General features: G+C 45.1%; 2 protein-coding genes across 7 annotated transcripts in view; one reads left to right on the forward strand and one right to left on the reverse strand.

Annotated features, from left to right (window-relative positions):
• Window positions 1-114: 114 nt before the first annotated feature.
• On the reverse strand, window positions 115-4,935 carry LOC147238093 (galectin-related protein B). 2 transcript variants are annotated; one of them, XM_086158534.1, is made up of 4 exons: window positions 4,628-4,935; window positions 4,231-4,375; window positions 2,492-2,672; window positions 115-1,324 (listed from the first exon to the last, which is right to left on the reverse strand). In XM_086158534.1, exons 2-4 carry the CDS (start codon window positions 4,347-4,349, stop codon window positions 1,181-1,183), a joined length of 444 nt encoding a protein of 147 aa, XP_086014660.1. In that variant the 5' UTR covers window positions 4,350-4,375; window positions 4,628-4,935; the 3' UTR covers window positions 115-1,180. The 2 variants fall into 2 exon arrangements, with proteins under 2 accessions (XP_086014660.1, XP_086014668.1); XM_086158542.1 differs by having other exon boundaries at window positions 4,231-4,316; window positions 4,628-4,933.
• Window positions 4,936-6,188: 1,253 nt separating this feature from the next.
• zfyve26 (zinc finger, FYVE domain containing 26) overlaps window positions 6,189-19,274 on the forward strand; it is a 30,156-nt gene continuing 17,070 nt past the window's right edge. For all 5 annotated transcript variants that reach the window (XM_086158841.1, XM_086158851.1, XM_086158877.1 and 2 more), the window contains exons 1-16: window positions 6,189-6,286; window positions 7,075-7,351; window positions 8,200-8,275; window positions 9,206-9,292; window positions 9,394-9,531; window positions 10,243-10,576; window positions 11,946-12,070; window positions 12,162-12,326; window positions 12,405-12,493; window positions 12,577-12,728; window positions 12,822-13,004; window positions 13,307-13,831; window positions 14,682-14,831; window positions 16,372-16,514; window positions 17,530-17,773; window positions 18,947-19,210. In XM_086158841.1, the coding sequence (XP_086014967.1) occupies window positions 7,161-7,351; window positions 8,200-8,275; window positions 9,206-9,292; window positions 9,394-9,531; window positions 10,243-10,576; window positions 11,946-12,070; window positions 12,162-12,326; window positions 12,405-12,493; window positions 12,577-12,728; window positions 12,822-13,004; window positions 13,307-13,831; window positions 14,682-14,831; window positions 16,372-16,514; window positions 17,530-17,773; window positions 18,947-19,210 (2,866 nt within the window). In that variant the 5' untranslated portion in view covers window positions 6,189-6,286; window positions 7,075-7,160. The remainder of the gene's footprint in view (window positions 6,287-7,074; window positions 7,352-8,199; window positions 8,276-9,205; window positions 9,293-9,393; window positions 9,532-10,242; window positions 10,577-11,945; window positions 12,071-12,161; window positions 12,327-12,404; window positions 12,494-12,576; window positions 12,729-12,821; window positions 13,005-13,306; window positions 13,832-14,681; window positions 14,832-16,371; window positions 16,515-17,529; window positions 17,774-18,946; window positions 19,211-19,274) is intronic.

A 19,274-nucleotide genomic window follows, 5' to 3' on the forward strand; every position in this document is an offset into this window, starting at 1 on the left:
AGCTTAAGGTTTGGAAACTCCTTGTTACTCCTGCACGACAAGTTAAACTTTTGACTTGTTTTATTATTTGACTTTCGCTATATCCTTTAACTTTTAATGACAGAGCAAGAGGAGGTGGCATTTTGAGGATTTTATTTACCTTTTAAACAATTAAAAACACATATTACCCCTACAATACTCCGGTCATGTTGACCGGAGTATTTTTATACGCCTCGGTGCAAGTGCGTATGTATTTAAAAAAACCTTTCTTCTTTGATTTTAACTATCTTCTCCGCCGTTTGTTTATTTGTAAATAACTGCCACGATGCAGTACATGTCAACCCCACCCCCCCCGAGAGCTAGTTGTTACAGTCATCATGTCTAAAGTGCAACAGTTCCAGACAAACACACCCACTTTGCGGGCTTTTTATCAGCGTGAGTCACTCCTGAGCCAGCGTTGGCTCACGGTCTGCATCTCCACCGTCGATACACCCAGTGAAATGCCAACGGCAAACCCAGGAATATAAACAACACAAGTCATTTATTGCAGGGAAATAGAGTGGTTATGAAACGTTGACATTAAAAAGTGCTTTCGGGTCGACGGGAAAAAAAAAAGTACACAAACCGAGGGGCTCGGTCCGGCGATGACATGCAACTACAGGAGGTCGAGGATGAGCCCGCGATGAGCGGCGCGCAACCGTGAAGGCGAGCGGAACCCGACCGGGCGGAATCCATCGTTTTAGTCCGCAAACATTCATGCAAAGGCGCCGTACAATAAGTGCTGTCGAGGCTTTTCTTGTTAAAGGCTGAAATCGCCCGTCGCTTTCCGCCGCCACCTTCTTTTTTGCAGTAACACATCGAATTTGTACAAAAAAACAAAACAAAAAAAAAAAAAAGTTGTCGTTTTAGTCCACATTTAGTTAAAACTTCAAACTCACTTTAAATCACATTCCTTTTTTTTTTTCGAGTTAAGACGTTAACCACATTCGGTCGGAATCTCCAAGGTAACCAAGTGAAGGCACTTTGTCTTATCACAAGATTACGAGGCAGCTGTAACACTGCTTGACATGAAAAACTTTAAGAAGTAGTTCTACTCTAACCCACCGTACCGTACACTGTCCCCGAACAGATTATTATTTTTTTTTTATTTTTCTTTTCTTTTCCTTTTCTCTCACAGAACCCGCCGCCGCCGCCGCCGGCGTTAGGCCACCTTGGTGAGCTGCAGGTCCCCGAACACTCGCAGGGACGTGAGCGACGCCAGCGGGAGGAAGCGGTGCGTGAAGCCGCACAGAGGCTGCCCGTCCACCAGGATGCGGAACTGCTGGTGCTCACACACGATCTCCATCTGACACACACACACACACACACAAAGGTGGACAAATAAGGCCTCTGCAGAACAGTAATTATTATAAAACATGAAGATAAGTGTGTGTGTGTTTTTGATTCTTTTGCAGCGAACTGTTAAAGGATACCGACTGACACTTCGGACCCGAAAAAGAATAACTGGGAAAACAGAAAAAGTTGATAAAGAGAAAAATAGCAGGTAAAATAAGTGAATATGAGAGGCCGTTTTCCGATTCCGACATACGTACAGTGTCTATCCTAAGTATTCACCCCCTTGGATGTTTTACCCTTTTAGTGCTTTCATAAATCAATCATGGTCAATAAAATTTGGCGTCTTTAACACAAAAATTTATCGGAAAAAAATCTTTCGTGTCAAAGTGAAAACAGATTTCTACAAAAAAAATGTCAATGACATAAAAATATAGATAGAAATGTAATTGTTTGCATAATTAATCACCCCGTTCCAGTCAGTGTTTTGCAGATGCACCTTTGGATGCGAACACAGCAGTGAGTCTGCGTGGATAAATCTTGATAAATCTTGTCCATCTGCCCACAGAAATGTAACTCCTTCGTCCGGGTCTTGGTTGCTTCTCTCACTGGTCTCCTACTTGCACCGTCACTTCGTTTACGAAGGCAACCTGATCTAGGCAGATTCACACAAGTGCCGTATTCCTTCCATTTCTTTAATGGATTTCTCTGAACTCTGAGATGTTCAATCCATCCCCTGAGTTGTACTTCTCAATCACCCTTTCCCTGAGTTGCTCGGCGTGTTCTTCTGTCTTCATGTATTAACTTAAAAAGGGGGCGATTCATTATGCAAACACTTATATTTCTTTCTATATTTTTATTTCACTGACATTTTTTTGTAGAAATCTGTTTTCACTTTGACATTACAGAGTTTTTTCCAATAAATTTTTGTGTGAAAGAAGCCAAATTTTACTGACCATGACTGATTTATGAAAGCACTAAAAGGGTAAAACATCCAAGGGGGTGAATACTTATGATAGACACTGAATTATACTGTCATAATTCAGGTTCACGTATCAGGTGGGAGGAAAAGGACGAGCTGTTCACTTGCTCCTTTCCTTCGGCCTCATTTTGTACTTTATTCTGGTAAAAACGGACACTTTTGTCCGCAGAGTGAAACAGATCGGCCTCCCGACGGTACCTTGAAAGCTTCTCCGGCTGCGAAGGGGAAGAAGGAGAGTGTGTTCTCGGCCGGACCCCACTTCCCTGCCAGACGGGCGTTTCGCTGCACGGCCTTGTCCGGGAAGCTGACCTTCAACTGCAGACCCACGTCGCCCTCGGCGTCCTCCTGCTGCGGCTGGCTGGACACGGTCACCTCAATGCTGCACACACACACACACACACACACACACTATCAGGGTCACAGCCAGGCGACATTCTGGTTATTTTGAGAACAGTGACATCTTCTGGCTTTTACAGAGGAGCGGAGAATATTTACATTTCTATATTGAACCCTTTTTTTTTGTATTACTTGCACTCGTTTTATTTATTTTACCTGTTTTCAGGAATGTGTCACCATAAGATTTTCATATTATATGACAATCTTATTATATGAATTGTTATTAATTCATAATTTTGATAGGAATCTGATTCTGTGAATCTGATCGTCTTGATGAACTGGCAAGGAAAAATATGGAAATCGTCATGTCATAAAAGTTACATGAAAAAATTTGGTCGCTAATAAATTACAATTTAAAAAAGTTGAAATAATCAGCTTAGATGTCGTTCTCTTTTGCCTTTCCAAGCCTTCGGCCTCGTCCGAGGACGTTGCTTCCTCTTTTCTCCTCACATTTTAGATTATAGGAATTGCGCCTCCTAGTGGTGAAAAAAAGCAAGTAACAGCAATCATTGTGAAAACAACAAAAGATAAGATAAGATAAGATAAGATAAGATAAGATAAGATAAGATAAGATAATACTTTATTGATCCCCAATGGGGAAATTTGTTTGTCACAGGAGTGTAACAATAACAATATCAATAAATATAGACAGAAGAGATCATTAAAAGGATAAAGACAATAACAAGGATAGGAACGATAGGAGTGACGATAACAAGGATAAGAAAATAAAGGAAAGGATGATTTTTTGACAGAAACCTTGGAATGACGGATCGTCAGGCGGTTGGTCAGAGTTTGGAAATACATGTTTTTATCCAAATAAATAGCATGATAGCAGGCTACGCCACTGCTCAGGAGCTAGTAGCCGTCTGAGGGGCGTCACCAAAAGACCTGCTGCTTCTTACGCTGCAGACTGCCACGCCATATAAATATTCAAAGCGACATTTATCTCTTCAGCTCACCTTACGTGGCGCTGAAATATTCATACTAGCTACCTGCTGCTGCTACTGAGGTCACGACCTTTAAAACCACTTCACGTCAAACTCCCTCCCTGGAGACCTGCAGTTCGGGAGTTTTAGACGGTGACGTAAAAATGAAACTCGCTTGACGCTTGGCCTCGGTCACTTATACAATGTTTTTTCCACTTACATCATCATTTCATGCATTTCCTTGTTTTGATTCCACTAAGATTATTTTTATTTGCGACCTTCGAATCAATAAGCGCTCTCTTCTCGCCGATACCCACGGTGACTTGGTGAGCGTTCATGGGATTCTCAGACTCTCCCACGCACGATCTCAGAATAACCTAGATTTAGGAAACCGTCTGGCACCGTGCTGGGATATTTTTCCCATAATAGGCCCGAGCTGGGTGGCTCGCCGGCGTTCTCAAACGGGGGCAAAGGGCCAAGAGGACAAGGGTTTTGATCTGTGCTTTTTAATACAGAATACCAGCTCTTATAGTTTCAACAGGCGACGCAGCCGGGGTGTACCCACCCAGGTTTGCAAGAGTGTGTGTGTGTGTGTGTGTGTGTGCGTGCACTCACCTCTTGGGTTTTTTGTTCACAATGCCCATCACCACCAGTTTCATGGAAGGCCGCAGCCCACCCTTTATCTCTCCCCTGTACTCCTCCTGCGGAACAATGGAGGAGTGACGGTCACACATCTTTTTTTTTTTTTTGGGTTCCTTTTCTGCAAAAAAGAAGTGGAGGCAGTGACAACGATGCGTTCAGGGTCTGGATCTGTCTGCGGGGTCTCCCGCTTGCAACCTGCGGGATTTAAAGTCCGCGACGCCTCGGCGAAGGATGGGAACAATAGCCTTATTGATCCGGGCAACCGGTGACTCAGCTGCAACGCCCGCTTCTGCACCGGACGGGTCCGCGGGGAACCGCTGGGGGAAATTAAAAAAAAAAAAAAAAAAAAAAATCGTGGGGTTTTACGTACGTTTCCTTTCTTGTCCGTGTTTTCCATTCCACTCGTGGATTTTTTTTTTCTTTTTTTGCAGATGCGGAGTGAGGACCGATGCCTCCAGCTGGCGAACCCCGCCTGCACCCGGCGTCGTCAAGGCGACAGGCTCCCGCTTTGGCGCCGCCGCTGGTCGGAAAGAGGGGCGGTTCCGTTCGCCTGCGGAGGGATTCGATTCATGCACACTTTTTTTGAAAAAGTGCGTGTTATTCGGGCGTTTCTGCTATCGCTGTCACGCAAGAACAATTGTCTTGTTTCTTCTCTGGTGTCAACGGTTCCTCCAACCGTTCCTATGATGCGTTCACTGACGCTCGTTCACTCCTCTTCTTTATTTGATTTAGTTTTTTTATTTTTATTTTTATTTTTTATTTCCACTCCTCTTTCTACAATCCCCTGTCTTCCGGGTGGCAAGGGAGTGTCCATTATGTCCATCATCATGCTTCCCCCCCCCCAATGAAACATTGTTTACACTTAAATGTACACGTTTTAGCACAACCGTGAACACTTGAACCTCACAAACAGTACAGTGCAATGAACCATTTTTTCCACTTTTCACGTTTTGTCTATCTTTCTTTCTACATATTCATTTATTTATTTTTCTAAATGTTATTTACATTTTTTCTCCAAACTGAGAGATGCTATCTAAATTTCGTTGCAGTCTGTGGAATGACGATACAAGTCTTGAATCCTTACTCACTGCACATTGAAAGTCGATATTTACTAAAAGTTGTACTTTTGTACATCAAAAAAAAAACCTCATACTAATGTATAGTGTTCATATAAAATTCTTTACTCCTTAAATGGTTTGATAAAGCCACTACATCATGTTAACAGCTTTGTACTGTTGCAGCCTGGTGATGCAGTCACCGTGCATTGCTATCTATTTACTTGTCTGAGCTACGAGTTAAACTCCTCAAACAGAATCAATGTTTGTTATTGAGCTGAGGTAAAGATTCAGAGCGTTTCTTGTCACATGTACAGTGTAGAAACATGCGTCCCTGTATAGTGAAATTCCTACTTTGCTGTCATTTGGATATGTGCTGATAGGGAGAGTGGAAACATTGCTCTAAATATGATTATAGATATGAGTATAAACAGTGCAATAGAACAGTAGTGGTGTAATAAGACATTTGAGTGCAGCTTGGTGTGCAACGCACAAAATGCAGGTGCAAGGATGGGTGCAATTTAAGTGCGCAGTAGACTTTACATGTGCAAGAAAAATAAAAGTAAAACAAAAATAAAGTTCTCACTTCGTGTATAGCGCTTTTTCTTGTTGGGACGTCGATTTTTTTAGTAATGCCACTGAAATGATCATGAATATACAGTGTATCATTTCCCCCAGCCTTAAAAATAGCATCATGTCGTGTTCTTGTGTGTTATTTCGATTTTGTAACGATTCCTTCACCTGAATCGTCATTTTTCCGACAGTCCCTGAACGCAGCAGCGCCCTCCTAAAAAAATAGGGGGAAGAAAAACGCTCAAGTGTCGACCAATCAGCGGCGAGGAATCAGCTGATTATGTCACGTGACCTCTTCTTCCACCCGACCAAGCGCCGCGGAGCAAAGCGGGTCAATGGAGTGGCTGTCCGGGGGAGGAAATAATCTGGAATCCAGGGGAAAAAACGGGAGAAAGACATGAGTAAGTAACTTTTTACCCGCTGCCCGCTTTTACCCCGCTGTCCCGTGAGCCGGACCACCCGCCCGCCGGCCGTTGCGGAAGCCGGCCAAGTCATGCTTCAGCTGTGAGAAGTTAGCAACACCGTGGCTAATGCTAATGCTAACATGACATCAGGGCAGCTGTCAGATCTGCGGGGGAAAAAGAGACGCACACATTATTTACGACACCTTATAAATCAATTTACATTGAAATAAAACTTTAGCCTGAACCAAACGCTCAGTCTTTGTAAAAGCAAATCACAGCTGACTTCTGTTTTATTTTGAAACCGCTAGATCCATTTTTCCAATCTCTTCAATTTTGTTCTCTTGTAAGGTATCATTGTTGTTATTTATATGTTTAAGTATAAGTATTATTGTTATTATTATAAATATCTTATAGTTATATATATCATAGTTTATATATTTATAGTTATTACCCCGGCTGTTCGATAAGAGACATGAGGATGGTCTGTTCTTTCACACACAATATATAAACTACTGTGTAACCAAAGAAATGTGTTAAAATGAGAAGGTATAAATGAATTGCTTGTTTACAGCTATGCAGGATTTATTGCAGTTGCCAGTAGGTTGACTTTACAACAATGATAAATACATCAATGGGAAACCTTTCAATAACACTTCTTGATCTCTCACATGACTTTTTTCAGCAAACATTTATTTTGGTAATTACCGTCTTAATAAATCTCTGACCGATGGCTGTTTTCAATCAGACTATCATCAGCCTTAATTTGCTGTTTTTTTCCGCATCAGGGAAGGAAACCTCAAGGATCCTCCTCATTTGCGTGGCGGCCGAGGCGCCTCCCCTCTCGTGACCGGCCAGCTGGAGCGGTGTCACCATGGCGACACATCCCTATGATGCCGAGAGCTCTCTGCAGGACCTGTTTGGGTATTTCAAGAGGTGCCTGAAGTATGGAGAGTGGGAGCTGGCCAGCGCCTGCGTTCCCCAGCTGCTCAGCTCCACAGGAAGACTCTCCCAGGAACTGCAGGAGATCATCATCGCCATCATTCGCCATCCTTACAATTTAAAGTGAGTCAAGTCAACATCTGGTCATAGCTAATCTGGGAAATTTGAAAAGGACGGACGCCTTTGACTCTGGCTGACACCGTTGGACTGCATAATGTTTGCGAAATAAAATGATCGTGTCAATGATGAACATGATGCACATGTTAGATGTTTTGGAGAGAAGGTCAGGGAAGCCAGGCTGAGATGGTTGGGTCATGGACAGAGGAGGGAGAGTGAATCTATTGCTAGACGGATGCTGGAATTGGAGGTCTCGAGGAAGACCAAAGAGAAGATGGATGGACGTAGTGAGAGAAGATATGAAGGTAGAAGAAGTATAAGAAGAAGAATGATAAACATGTCATATCTTTCATATCACACACTCAATAACAAAAGAAGTCCCAAGCAAGACAAAGAGAAAGTTTAATTTCCATTTTATCTAATGCATTGGAATGAAGTGCTTATTCTGGTGATTATTTAATTCTCAATGATTTTCACGTAACTTTTTATTTTTTTATTTTTGTAGACCCATAATTCACATCTGATGTTGGCACTAAATATAGTTTTTATTTATAGACTGTTCCTGAGTTTGTTTATACTGCTCAGTCCAGCTGAAGTTTTTGGGGCTAAATATTCCAAATATTGAGTTCTGACACATGGGCCGGCCACATTTTCGCTTTTTCTTAAAAAAAAAAAAAAAAAAAGAAAAAAAGATTATATATTATTTTCCAGATTCTAAGTGTAGTTGCAGTTCACCTGACAAGACACACTGACTGTGTGTGTGTGTGTGTGTGTGTGTGTGTGTGTGTGTGTGTGTGTGTGTGTGTGTGTGTGTGTGTGTGTGTGTGTGTGTGTGTGTGTGTGTGTGTTTGTAGATGGGAGCTGGTGGGCAGTCCTCACAAACTGGCTTGGTTTTGGCTTCAGGTCTTGGAAAAATGGACCGACAAGCAGGTAATAATCTAAATGTCAGTAACTTGGGTCAGGAAAAAATAATCAAATCTGTCACTGTTTTTAGCCTCACCGGCTTCTTGTTAAATTGCAAGGTGCCTCCAGATTTGTATTAAACAGGTTCGTCTCGTCCCTATTTATATTTCTGCATGGATGCACCAGTTTTGAACTGGTTCAGCTGCTCTGCTGCCTGGCAGTGCCGACGCTTGGACGCATACGAGTATTTAACTTTGGAGGGACGGCTCCAAAGTTAAATAATAGAAAATAATTTCCCGGACAGAAAAGTAAATAAATGAGCACGGTCGCTAAAAAGAAGGGATTTAATGTAGGCTGGCGCTCATAATGTCAGTAACCAGGTCAGCGCAGGCTGAGACCAACCAATCGGCTGCAGTAATCCAATACCAGATAATACTCCGCTTCTGCCGAGGTAGAAGAGACGAAGAAAAACAACCCACGAGGAAAACCCATGAATATGAACACATCAAAATATGGGCTGCCAATATTCCATTTTTTAATTTTGATTTTAGCGTGCGTGTCTACTGAACACTCCAGCGGTGCATTTTGCCGCACATGGTTTCATCTCCGCTATGAGACCCAAATCCAGAGAATGACTTCTCTTTGGGGCATGTTTTTCCCTCTTAAGTCATTCTGACATTGCAATACACTGACTTGCAGCGATCAGGGTTCAGCAGTTCTGTACTGCATTGTATTGTAGCACTGTATAATACAGCTATTGTCATGGAAACAGTGTTGTTATTGTATCATGAGCCTCTTTGTTAAACTTAAACTCTTGTTTCTCTTGAAGTTAACTACTTTCATTCTCTTGGAATCAGTTCTGTTGTCTGTTCTTTGTTGTCCATTCATAACATTTGCGCACGCGTAAATGGGACTGTGTTTTGGTCAGTTTTCTGTTTTCTCTAAAAAACCCCTCAGGTTTCTCCAAACCTGAGAAAGGAGCTGGAGTTCCTGCTGCTGCTGGAGGCTCTGGGCTCGGAGGGGATTCCAGACTCCGTCCTCAAGGTCACTCCTTATCATCGCCCACTGGAGAAGCAGCATCTGAACACGTTGTTTGTTGCGTCTCCTGGTTACGATCCGGACGCCGCCGGCGTTCTTGTCCGCAGGACCTGCTCCAGGCCTTCCTCGGCCCCCGTGTCGCCGAGGCCCAGAGGACCAGGGACGCCGCCGTGGAGACCTCCCTTCAGACCCTCCTGGAGAAGAAGCAGCCCAGACTGGCCCAGCTGCTCGCACGCTTCCTGCAGGTACCACCAAAGTCAGGGCGGCCCTCGGGAAAACACTCTTTACAAAATAAAAACAAACCGATGACGCTGTAAGGAACGTTGAATAAAGCTGCAATCGGAAATTATGTGAATAGGTTTATTAGGTGGATCCTTAAGTTTGACTTACGAACCTCTTCCTTACCTATATACGGATAATTTTCTGACTTTTTGAGTCTTTTTTTTTTTTTTTTTTCACGCCTCACTTTAGACCGATTTACGCTTTTACATTTATGCTCCAGTGATTCCACTTGACGCTGCGTCATTAAAACGCTTGTTTGCATCAACTCCCGAACCAGCAACCTGAACAGTGACTGCTTCCGCTGCCGTATTTTCTGCTGGTAACTTTCCAAATGACCAAAAAGTACTGTCCTTCCAGGTGCTTCCTAAACAATGACTTACTTACTTCCCACCTATCGATTTATTTTCTGCTTTTTTCCTCTACTTTCTTAAATTCTCTTACTTCCTTAATAAATATCTAAATGTATTTCTCACTAATATCTACATGTGCAATCCATTTTCAGTTAACCATCTCCAGGCAGATGTTGCAGATTTGCGACAGCTAAATGCTACTTAGCTAATTACGCCACAACTTAATTTGAGCCTGAGAGGGTTAAAAGCGGGTTTTTAAATTGAAAAAAAAAAAAAAAAAAAAAGATTCGTGTCCTGCTCCTTATTCCTTAAAATTTCCTGCAGGAGCGGTCGAGCTGCGAGGAGCAGATTCTGCAGCACACCTTCATCCAACACCTGACGAAGAAGCTGCGGAGGCCCGAGGCCAGCCCTGAGAAGGCGGAGGAGTTGGCGGAGGAGATCTACTCGGTGCTGGCCGTGATCCCGCCGAGCGGCGACGGCGGGCAGTTGGAGGCGCTGTGCGAGGCTCTGTGGGCGTCCAGAGGCGGAGCCCTGAAGGAGGAGAGGGTCCTGAGCGCGCTGCTTCGCCCCGGCTCCGACGCCCTGGTGGCGGCGTATTCCTCCACGGCGCTGAGGCTGCAGAGGGACCACCTGCTGAGGACTGCGCCTCAAACACAAGGTGAGCGTGGAGGCGCCCGGGAGCTCAAGAAAATCCTGTGTTTTATCGTAGACAGCTATAGAAAGCACCGCAGCCACATGAGAAGGTCAAGGACCAATGAGAGGGAGGGCTGGAGTCGATCCCGGCTGTGATTGGGCGAGAGGCGGGGTTTAAACCTGGACCGGGTGTCAATCACAAGGACCCATATCGAGACACAAAAGCCGCTTTATTTTTTAATACGTCTGACGGGGTCAGTTTCCCATGCAGAATACTCAGTCTTTGACATGAGATGAGAACAACTTTATTTACCCCGAAGGAAATTGTTGTGCCAGAGTTTCAAGCAAAAACATAACAATAATAGATAATAGTAGGAAGGAGGGAGAATAAGAAATACAATAAAATATAAATTGTCAAGGTTAAGGCTATCAAGTGTTTTAAGGTCTTAAAAAGTACAAAGATTTGAAGATTCCCTGTGGCTGAGGGAAGAGGAATTAAAAAGTCTGATAGCCTCAGGTAGGAAAGACCTCCTGTGGCGTTCAGTGGAGCTCCTTGGTGGTTTCAGTCTACGCCTGAAGGAGCTCTTACAGGACGTCAGTGTCCATGCAGGAGGTGATGGACGTTGTCCATGATGCTGAGGAGCTTCTCTGACACCTGCACCACAGACTCCAGCTCCACTCCCAGGACAGATCCAGCTCTCCTGATGAGCTTGTAGAGTCTGTTGGTGTCAGCTGTCTTTGTGACCATTAGTTCTTAATTCGTGTAAAATACGTGTCGTTACTGCGTCTCCTTTCCTATGACAACTCCTGAATGTAGGGTTTGTAATTTGCAGTGCTTAAAATAAACCTCCCAGCTGGGTGAGAAGCTGTGACACCTCTGGTCTCGTTTTGGAGAAAGCGATACCGGATGCTAATTGTCTTTGCCGAGGGTGAAATCTCACTTCTGCTTTTGCGAGCGCGTGGGCAACCGTCTCAAGCTCTGATGCCACCAAGGATTCGCTTCGCCTCAAGTTTGTCCTTTGACTTTTCCTGTCTGACGGCGAACATCAGGCGGACGAGCCGATATGAGACGCAAGGTCGTCGACCCTGAACTATTCTGTGCGTTTCCCCCTCCATGTCAGAGACCTCTGAGCGCTGCGTAAACACGAAAATGTGATATACATAAATCGGCTAATATTTGAGCTGTTTTTCTGCGACTTGACTTTGGTTCAATCAAAGTCGGGCTGAGTTTCAAATACCATTTCAGTCTTTAAGCCGCCAACAACAACAACAACAAAATGAAAGATAAAAATGTCAAAAAACATGACACTGTCAAATAACATTTGTTTTCTTTGGAAGATGTCTTGTTTTGGTTGGTTCAGGATCTAAGTCAGATGGTTCACATCTCCTCCTAGTTCACCTCCCCGAGGCCAAGAGGCTGACTCTCAGTCTCTGCTGCCACGAGGACCGTCCATCTGCGTGGAAGAGCATCTACTTCGAGTGTCTGAGCAGCGGGAAGCACTTCCTGGAGCAGGTCCTGGTAAGAATTGCGATTTTAAAAGAAAAATACAGTAAGTGGAGGTCAAGATGGAGGTCAGTAAGGTAACTGCGACCTTCCTCCGCCCTCTCAGGGAACAGCTCTCGACCTCATCAAACACGAGGAGTTTTCCCAGCTGCAGGACCTGCTGCGGTCCGAGTTCCGGCCGTTGTCGCGGTTACTGCTGCTGCTTGGATGGACCCAGTGTCGCAGCCTGAGTTCTGCCCAGCGGCTGCTCAGCGTCCTTCACCACGAGCAGGTCGGCGCGGGAATCAAGGGCAGAACCGTCATCGGGGGGGTGGAACCGCTTTCTGATACGCTCTCGTTACCTCGCCAGGCGCCGGCCGGAGACGGCGTCCTGCGGGAGTTTGCAAATTTCTTGTCCTCCCAGCTTGGAATCCTGGAGTGGTGCAACGTCAACAATCCGTGAGTGGTTTCCTCAGCCGCCCCCCTTCCTCCCTCCCTCCCTCCCCGGCCCGCGGTAAACGCCGTTCATCCGCTCGCCGCAGAGGGATCCCCGCAGAGGCGCTGCTGTCCCAGCTGCACGCGCTGGACAACCACTCGGCCCTTTTCGTCCTCAACTCCCTCACGCCGCTGGCTCGGTACGAGGAGGGGAGGATCCTGGATCTCCTTCGGCGGCTGCCCGGCTCAACGGGAGCAGGTCAGCGTCTCGGGACGCAAACCGTCTATCGGTTAAGCCGCGGTTGTGTCCAGTTACATTTCACGCCGACGGTCCTCGCCGTTTCTCCCGCAGAGGACAACGAAGCCGCCCCGGCCCAGTGTCCCCGCGCGCAGAGGAACATCGTCCTCTTCCAGGGTTTCTGCGCCATGAAATACGCCATCTACGCGCTGTGTGTCAACGCACACCGACCTTCTGCGTGCAGTGAGTGCCGAGCCACCCGGCAGCTCCCTGGGATGCAGACAACCTCCCCTGAAGGTCCGTCCTGAGCAATAGAGGATGAAACACCGGGTCTTATCACCGTATTTACAATAAAAACCATCCTATCTCGACCTGCAACAAAACTAATCCTCACTCAGTCGTACCCTTTTAGTGGAAGTGATAGTCTTCCATGTATCATAGTATCATAAGCTTTTTTTTTTGTACTAAACTTAAGAGCTTAAAGTTAAGTTCAGTTGTCGTATAAAAACGAAAGCGCTATAAACACAAAAGAGATGCAATCGTCTCAGGGCGCTTTAGGTTGCTATGGTTGTTTTTTTTTGTTTGTTTTTCCCCCCCAGACAACCACGTGCTTTTCCAGCACTACCTGTCGGAGTGCCAGCTCTACCTGGAGGCCGTGCCCGCCGTCTTCCGCCTGGAGCTGCTGGAGAATATCTTCTCCCTCCTCTTCCTCTCCAGCGGCGACTTTGTGCCGAAAGACCACTGCGCGGGGGCGGACGTGGCGGCCGGGGCCGAGGGCGGCGTCCCCGCCGGCGACTCTGGGCCCCGGTCGGGCTCGCCGGCGGGAGCCCCGCCCTGGTACCTGGAGCTGGGCCATCTGGTCCAAGGCTGTGAGGGGTTTCTAGTGGACACCGGGGCCATGGAGGGGTTCCTGAAGCTGCTGAAGGAAGGCCTGGAGGGCATGTGCGTGGTGGGCCAGCAGGAGGCGGGGCGGGCGCTGCCCAGGGAGGCGGAGGTGGCCGAGGCCCTCGGCTGCTCGGTGACGGCCGAGACCTTCGGCGCTCGCCTGCAGAGGCTGTCCAAGCACGCCGCCGAGGCCCAGTGGAGGCTGCAGATCGTCACCAGCAACCTGCGGCGTGGAAGCGGTGAGGAGCTGTAACGTCTGACGTGTTTTCACCGGCTTTTCATGTAACTCAAAGAAGAGGTTATATACGCTTAAATATATAAGGGAACGCTTGAACAACACAATGTAACTCCAAGTCAATCACACTTGTGTGAAATCATAGTGTCCACTCAGGAAGCAACACAGATTCATTTTGACTTGTTTTAAGGACATTACATCAAAGTTGGATCAGCCTGGAGTTTGTTTTTACACTTTAATGTTGAGTGTGATTCCTAATCCAGACCTCCATGGGTTGATGCAATTGATTTCCATTGATCGTTTTTGTGTGATTTTGTTCAACTGTGTAAAGAGCAAAGTATTTCATAAGAATATTTCATTCATTTAGATCTAGGATGTGTTTTTTAAGTGTTCCCTTTATTTTTTTGAGCAGTGTATATCCCCAAGAACTGGGCAAATTTAGAATTATTTTATTCATCTAGCAGTAGATTGTCTTCTATGAGGAAGCAAAAAATAAGCAAATAAGGCCGTTTTGTCCTCACTTCTTAGAGGATTCATCGCAAATGTCTTACAGATGTTCAGGTTTATTTCAGAGATTTTTCATCATCTGGTTAACCAATGACGATCAAAACAAGGATAAATAATCCGTGTCTGGAATAAACAATAAAACCCCATGTCAAATTAGTTTGTACACGTCCATTACTAAGGACGGACAATATTCAGTATATCGCCTGCGCTGATTTTCAATTATTTTCCTTGAAAGCCAACCGTTATATTCTAAAAGAGGCGTCCGTGGCCGATGTTTCCCACCTCCGTCTGGGTTTTGGCTCGGAGTCGCTCGGTCCGCCCGTGATAATCTGATCCTCCCCCCGCAGGTCCGCTGAGCGCCCTCCAGGAGATGGAGCTCAGCAGCCGGGCCGCCGCCGTGGACCGCAGCAGGAGTGTGAGTTTGAGGAGGAGGAAGAGGGCGGGGAGACAGACCTCCGTGGAGGAGCACAGCGGAGATGTTAGTCCAGGAGCGTCAGGTGAGACGTGAAGAACCAGCGTTTACTGGGAGGGGAAGGTTAGAAGGAGAGCAGCAGGGAGACACAGGAGGGAAGAGGCGAAAAGGAGATAGATGACAGAGAGCCTGATATTTTGCATGGAATTCTGTTTTAACCAATGCCTTCCTGACACAGATCATTGCCTTAACACACACACACACACACACACACACACACGCTGTGGTGCAGTTGGCTGAGTGAGTGATTAGATTCCTGGGTTCTTGTCTAAATGTCAACATGGCCTTCTGCAAGAAACTAAAGAGTTGCTCCTGATGGCCTGGTTAAGTGTGTGTGTGTGTGTGTGTGTGTGTGTGTCCTACCAAGTTTAAAGCCCTTTGAAGCAACTAGATGCACTTACAGTATATTTATATATATATATATATATATATATATATATATATATAGTGTATATATGTGTGTGTGTGTGTGTATATATATATGTATGTATGTGTGTGTGTGTATATATATATATATAGTGTATATATGTGTGTGTGTGTGTATATGTATGTATGTGTATATATACATATATATATGTGTGTACACACACAGTGGTCCCTTAAGATACAAATTTAATTTGTTCTAGAAGTGGGTTTATATGTTTTTTTTTTTTTCCTGTCTAATTAATTTTCCCCATTTATAGTAACAGAAAACAAATGAATTTGTTCCAACCTCCCCCGCAAGCAACAAAATAAGAATATTGATGTAGAAAAACCCTGAAAACGAAGGATATTAATAATGTAAAGGACATCAAAAAAAAAATAGTGGTTATTGTAAACTTAAAGTGTTGTAACATGAATGCTTCGTTCAGACAAAGAAGTTTTGATGATTATTAAATTAGAATTTACTTAACTTTAAGTTTACTTGAGCTTTTTAGTTTTCTTCACTCGTTTTTCTTTTTCTTTTGGTTCATTTTCTTCTGAATCACTGTCACTCTTCTGTTAAAGACTCTTAAAAACACTCTTTTCTTAAAGAATTAATCTAGTGAAGTTTGCTTGAAGTTATTTTTCTTGTTTACAGAACTGATTGAAGCATTCATCATTGAATTGGCCTGATGTTCAGATAGTTTGCATTTCCTCTGTGGGTTTTTGCTCTAGAAATACGTCAATTTCTGATGATAGCCCAATTTCTAATTTTAATTTTTCTCGCTCTCTTTTTCATATCTTGATTTTTTTTTCATATTTCAAGGATAAAATGAGTTCAAATAGCGCTTTGTGTCATAAAAAATTAGTATATAAAGTGATTTGTATCTTAAGGGGCTACTGTATATAGTTTTCACTGAGGTCAAACTAAGGACAGTGTAAATTATTCTTATTCTGTAAACTTGAAATCAGGTTAAAGGTCCATATTAGCAGTTAGTTATCTAGAAGTTACACATCGATTAGGAAGAAATGAACCCGTCTGACTAAAGCTCACACGCCAGACTTCTCTTAATTTGTCGTGACATTTTTAAAGGTCGGGTATGTTATTTTCAAAGTAGTGCACGACCGTGGATTCACTGACGGAGGGTGTGTTCATGTGTCAGAGGGCGGAGGCCGTGCGGGCGGCGCCGTGGAGCCGGAGGCGTTTGGAGGCGGCGGCGGCGGGCTGATCCCCGCCATGCTGTCCCCCCCGGAGTCCCTGCTCGTCTCCTGCGTCCGGAGGGGGAACTTCATGGAGGCGCACCAGGTCTCTTGTTTTATTTATCTGAACGTAAAGATCCTCCCGGTTGTCGGGCCGACACTTTTATGCTCGTCATTCTTTGTGATTTTATGATAAATCTTTTTACACTTACTCATATAGTGTGCTGTAAAATCACAAACTCAATCCGAGCACTAACGTACTGCTGAATACTTCAACTTGGCGACACTTCACAGATGTATTTAGTGATTAAAAACAAAGACAAAATAGCGTACAGAGACAGTATAACCCGTTATATTTCCTGATAAATGCTAGGTGCCATTATAAATACGTAGTTCTAACGTGGAACGATTATTTTTAGTTCTTCGTCAAATCTCAAAGCGTATTTGTGGTCATTGCTTTTGGTGATGCAACTCCATTCAAAAAGTACAAATACATAATTATTGACATCTTTTCAGGTTCCGTTTGCTAAACGGAGCTGATTTCAGAGCGTACTACATTTAAAACTTTAATTTACGGACTATTGAGCGCATCTGAATATAAGCTGCGGCAGCTAAAAATAAACAAATAAATCTATGTGTACATAGATGAGATGAGATGAGAACAACTTTATTAATCCCGAAGGAAATTGTTGTGCCAGACTTTCAAGTAAAAAAACATAACAGTAATAGATAATAGTAGAAAGGAGGAAGAATAAGAAATACAATGAAATATGAATTGTCTTAACTGTTAGCAGTAACTACAAAGATGGGTTGCACTTGTCTATAAGCCGCAGGTGTTCACATTGTTCCATAAAATATTTAGACAGAAACGATTAAATACGCAAATACATACTGGAAATGCTTTTTTTAGTTAGTCTTTTTAGTTTAGTTGGTCTTCCTCCTGCGCCTCATGGTTGTTTTAAGTCCCAGTGTTCAAAGTGTGTGAAACCAGTGTTGGTTTATAGTCTGCAAGCGACGGTACTAGTAAAGTGCCGGGACGTCTATCTCCGTGTCGGCAGCTTTGTAGCACAGCTGTGGATTTTGGTGACGCACCTTCAGTTTAGCTCCTTGCTCTCCGCCAGGTGGCTCTGGTGTTCGACCTGGACGTGTCGGCCTGCTGCGCCGAGCTCCCGTTCATGGAGTGCTACGAGGAGGTGCTGGTGGAGCTGGCCCGGGTGGAGCAGAAGATGGAGAGCCAGTCCATGTCCTCGTCCTCGTCCTCCTCGGAGGGCCTGGGGTCGGCGGCCGGGCCCGGGCCGGGCCGGATTCGTCTCGGCAGCAGCGGGCGCTCCACCCTGCAGGCCATCGGGAGCGCCGCTGCCGCAGGTCCGGAAAATTCTGCCCCCGCTACTTTTACACCGACCAGGAGGACGTTTAAAAAAGTCCTTATTTCGGCGCTTATTGTATTATCAACATATTACATCAGCCCTTGTATTGGTGTTTTTCCTTTTTTTTTCTTGTGAATTGAATTTTAATGTTTATTTTGCATATGATAGATCAGCCGGAATAAAAGGAAAGGTGTACAAGACAGTGGTGAGACCAGCGATGATGTTTGGACTAGAAACTGTTCCAATGACCAAAAGACAGCAGGCAGAACGAGAGGTTGCAGAGATGAAGATGTTGAGGTTCTCTTTGGGAGTGACCAGGATGGAGAGGATCAGGAATGAGTCCATCAGAGGAACAGCACATGTTAGATGTTTCGGAGAGAAGGTCAGAGAAGCCAGACGGAGATGGTTGGGTCATGGACAGAGGAGGGATAGAGAATATATTGGTAGACGGATGCTGGGGTTGGAGCTGCCAGGCAAGAGGTCTGGAGGAAGACCAAAGAGAAGATTTATGGATGTCGTGAGAGAAGATATGAAGGTAGTTGGTGTGAGAGAGGAGGATCCAGAGAATAGGGTGAGATGGAGAAAGTGGATTCGCTGTGGCAACACCTGAAGAGAAAAGACCAAAGGAAAAGAAGAATTTGTCACAGGGGTGCAGGACATGTATGACCGAGACAAAGTGATGATTGAGATGGTTTGGACATGAACAAAGGAGTGTTCATGGTGAAGATCTGGGTAGAAGGTTGCTGAAGGTGGAGCTGCCAGGCAGGAGGTCTGGAGGAAGACCAAAGAGAAGATTTATGGACGTAGTGAGAGAGGATATGAAGGTAGTTGGTGTGAGAGAGGAGGATCCAGAGAATAGGGTGAGATGGAGAAAGTGGACTCGCTGTGGCGACACCTGAAGGGAAAAGCCGAAAGAAGAAGAAGAAGAAGATTTTGCATATGATAGAACGCTGTTATCAGTAGAAGATACTAGAGAAGTACTTAATCATGTATGAAAGAATCTGGACTAGTTCTCAGTGACATAATGTTGAACTATTGAAACCATCCACTTAACCTCACATGATACACGTAACATGAAAGTACATGTATTTTTTTTTCTTGCTCCACTTTCAAGTTCTTCATTTTAAATCCACAGCTTTAAAATCGCCAATTTGTTTGCCCCCCCCCGCAGGTGTGGCCTTCTACTCCATTTCAGACATCGCCGACCGTCTCCTCAGCACCCCGTCCCACCCCGTGCCCTCGCTGCAGGAGGGCCACTGGTTGGGCCAGTGCTCCTCGGAGCCCCCCGGCCTCCTCCGCAGCCTGCTGGAGGAGCTCAGCCCGCCGGCCATGGCCGCCTTTGACCTGGCCTGCTGTCACTGCCAGCTGTGGAAGACGTCGCGGCAACTGCTGGACACGGCGGAGCGCAGGCTCAGCGCTAGCCTGGAAGCGCGAGGTACGCGAGCCATATCGACGTAACGCCCGCCGCCACGGCGCCAGTGTTCACTCTTTCGTCTCTC

This window comes from Fistularia commersonii, chromosome 1 (assembly GCF_037954325.1).
Source record: "Fistularia commersonii isolate RoL2024-O1a breed Wild chromosome 1, RoL_Fcom_v1.0, whole genome shotgun sequence".
Taxonomy (NCBI): Eukaryota; Metazoa; Chordata; class Actinopteri; order Syngnathiformes; family Fistulariidae; genus Fistularia; species Fistularia commersonii.

Excerpts from the sequence above, each read along its gene's own strand:
- LOC147238093 (XM_086158534.1), bottom strand. The coding sequence starts at position 4,349 with ATGTGTGACCGTCACTCCTCCATTGTTCCGCAGGAGGAGTACAGGGGA. Across the intron at positions 2,673-4,230 it reads GTGAACAAAAAACCCAAGAG|CATTGAGGTGACCGTGTCCA; the intron begins GTGAGTGCACGC and ends GTGTGTGTGCAG. Across the intron at positions 1,325-2,491 it reads CAGCCGGAGAAGCTTTCAAG|ATGGAGATCGTGTGTGAGCA; the intron begins GTACCGTCGGGA and ends TGTGTGTGTCAG.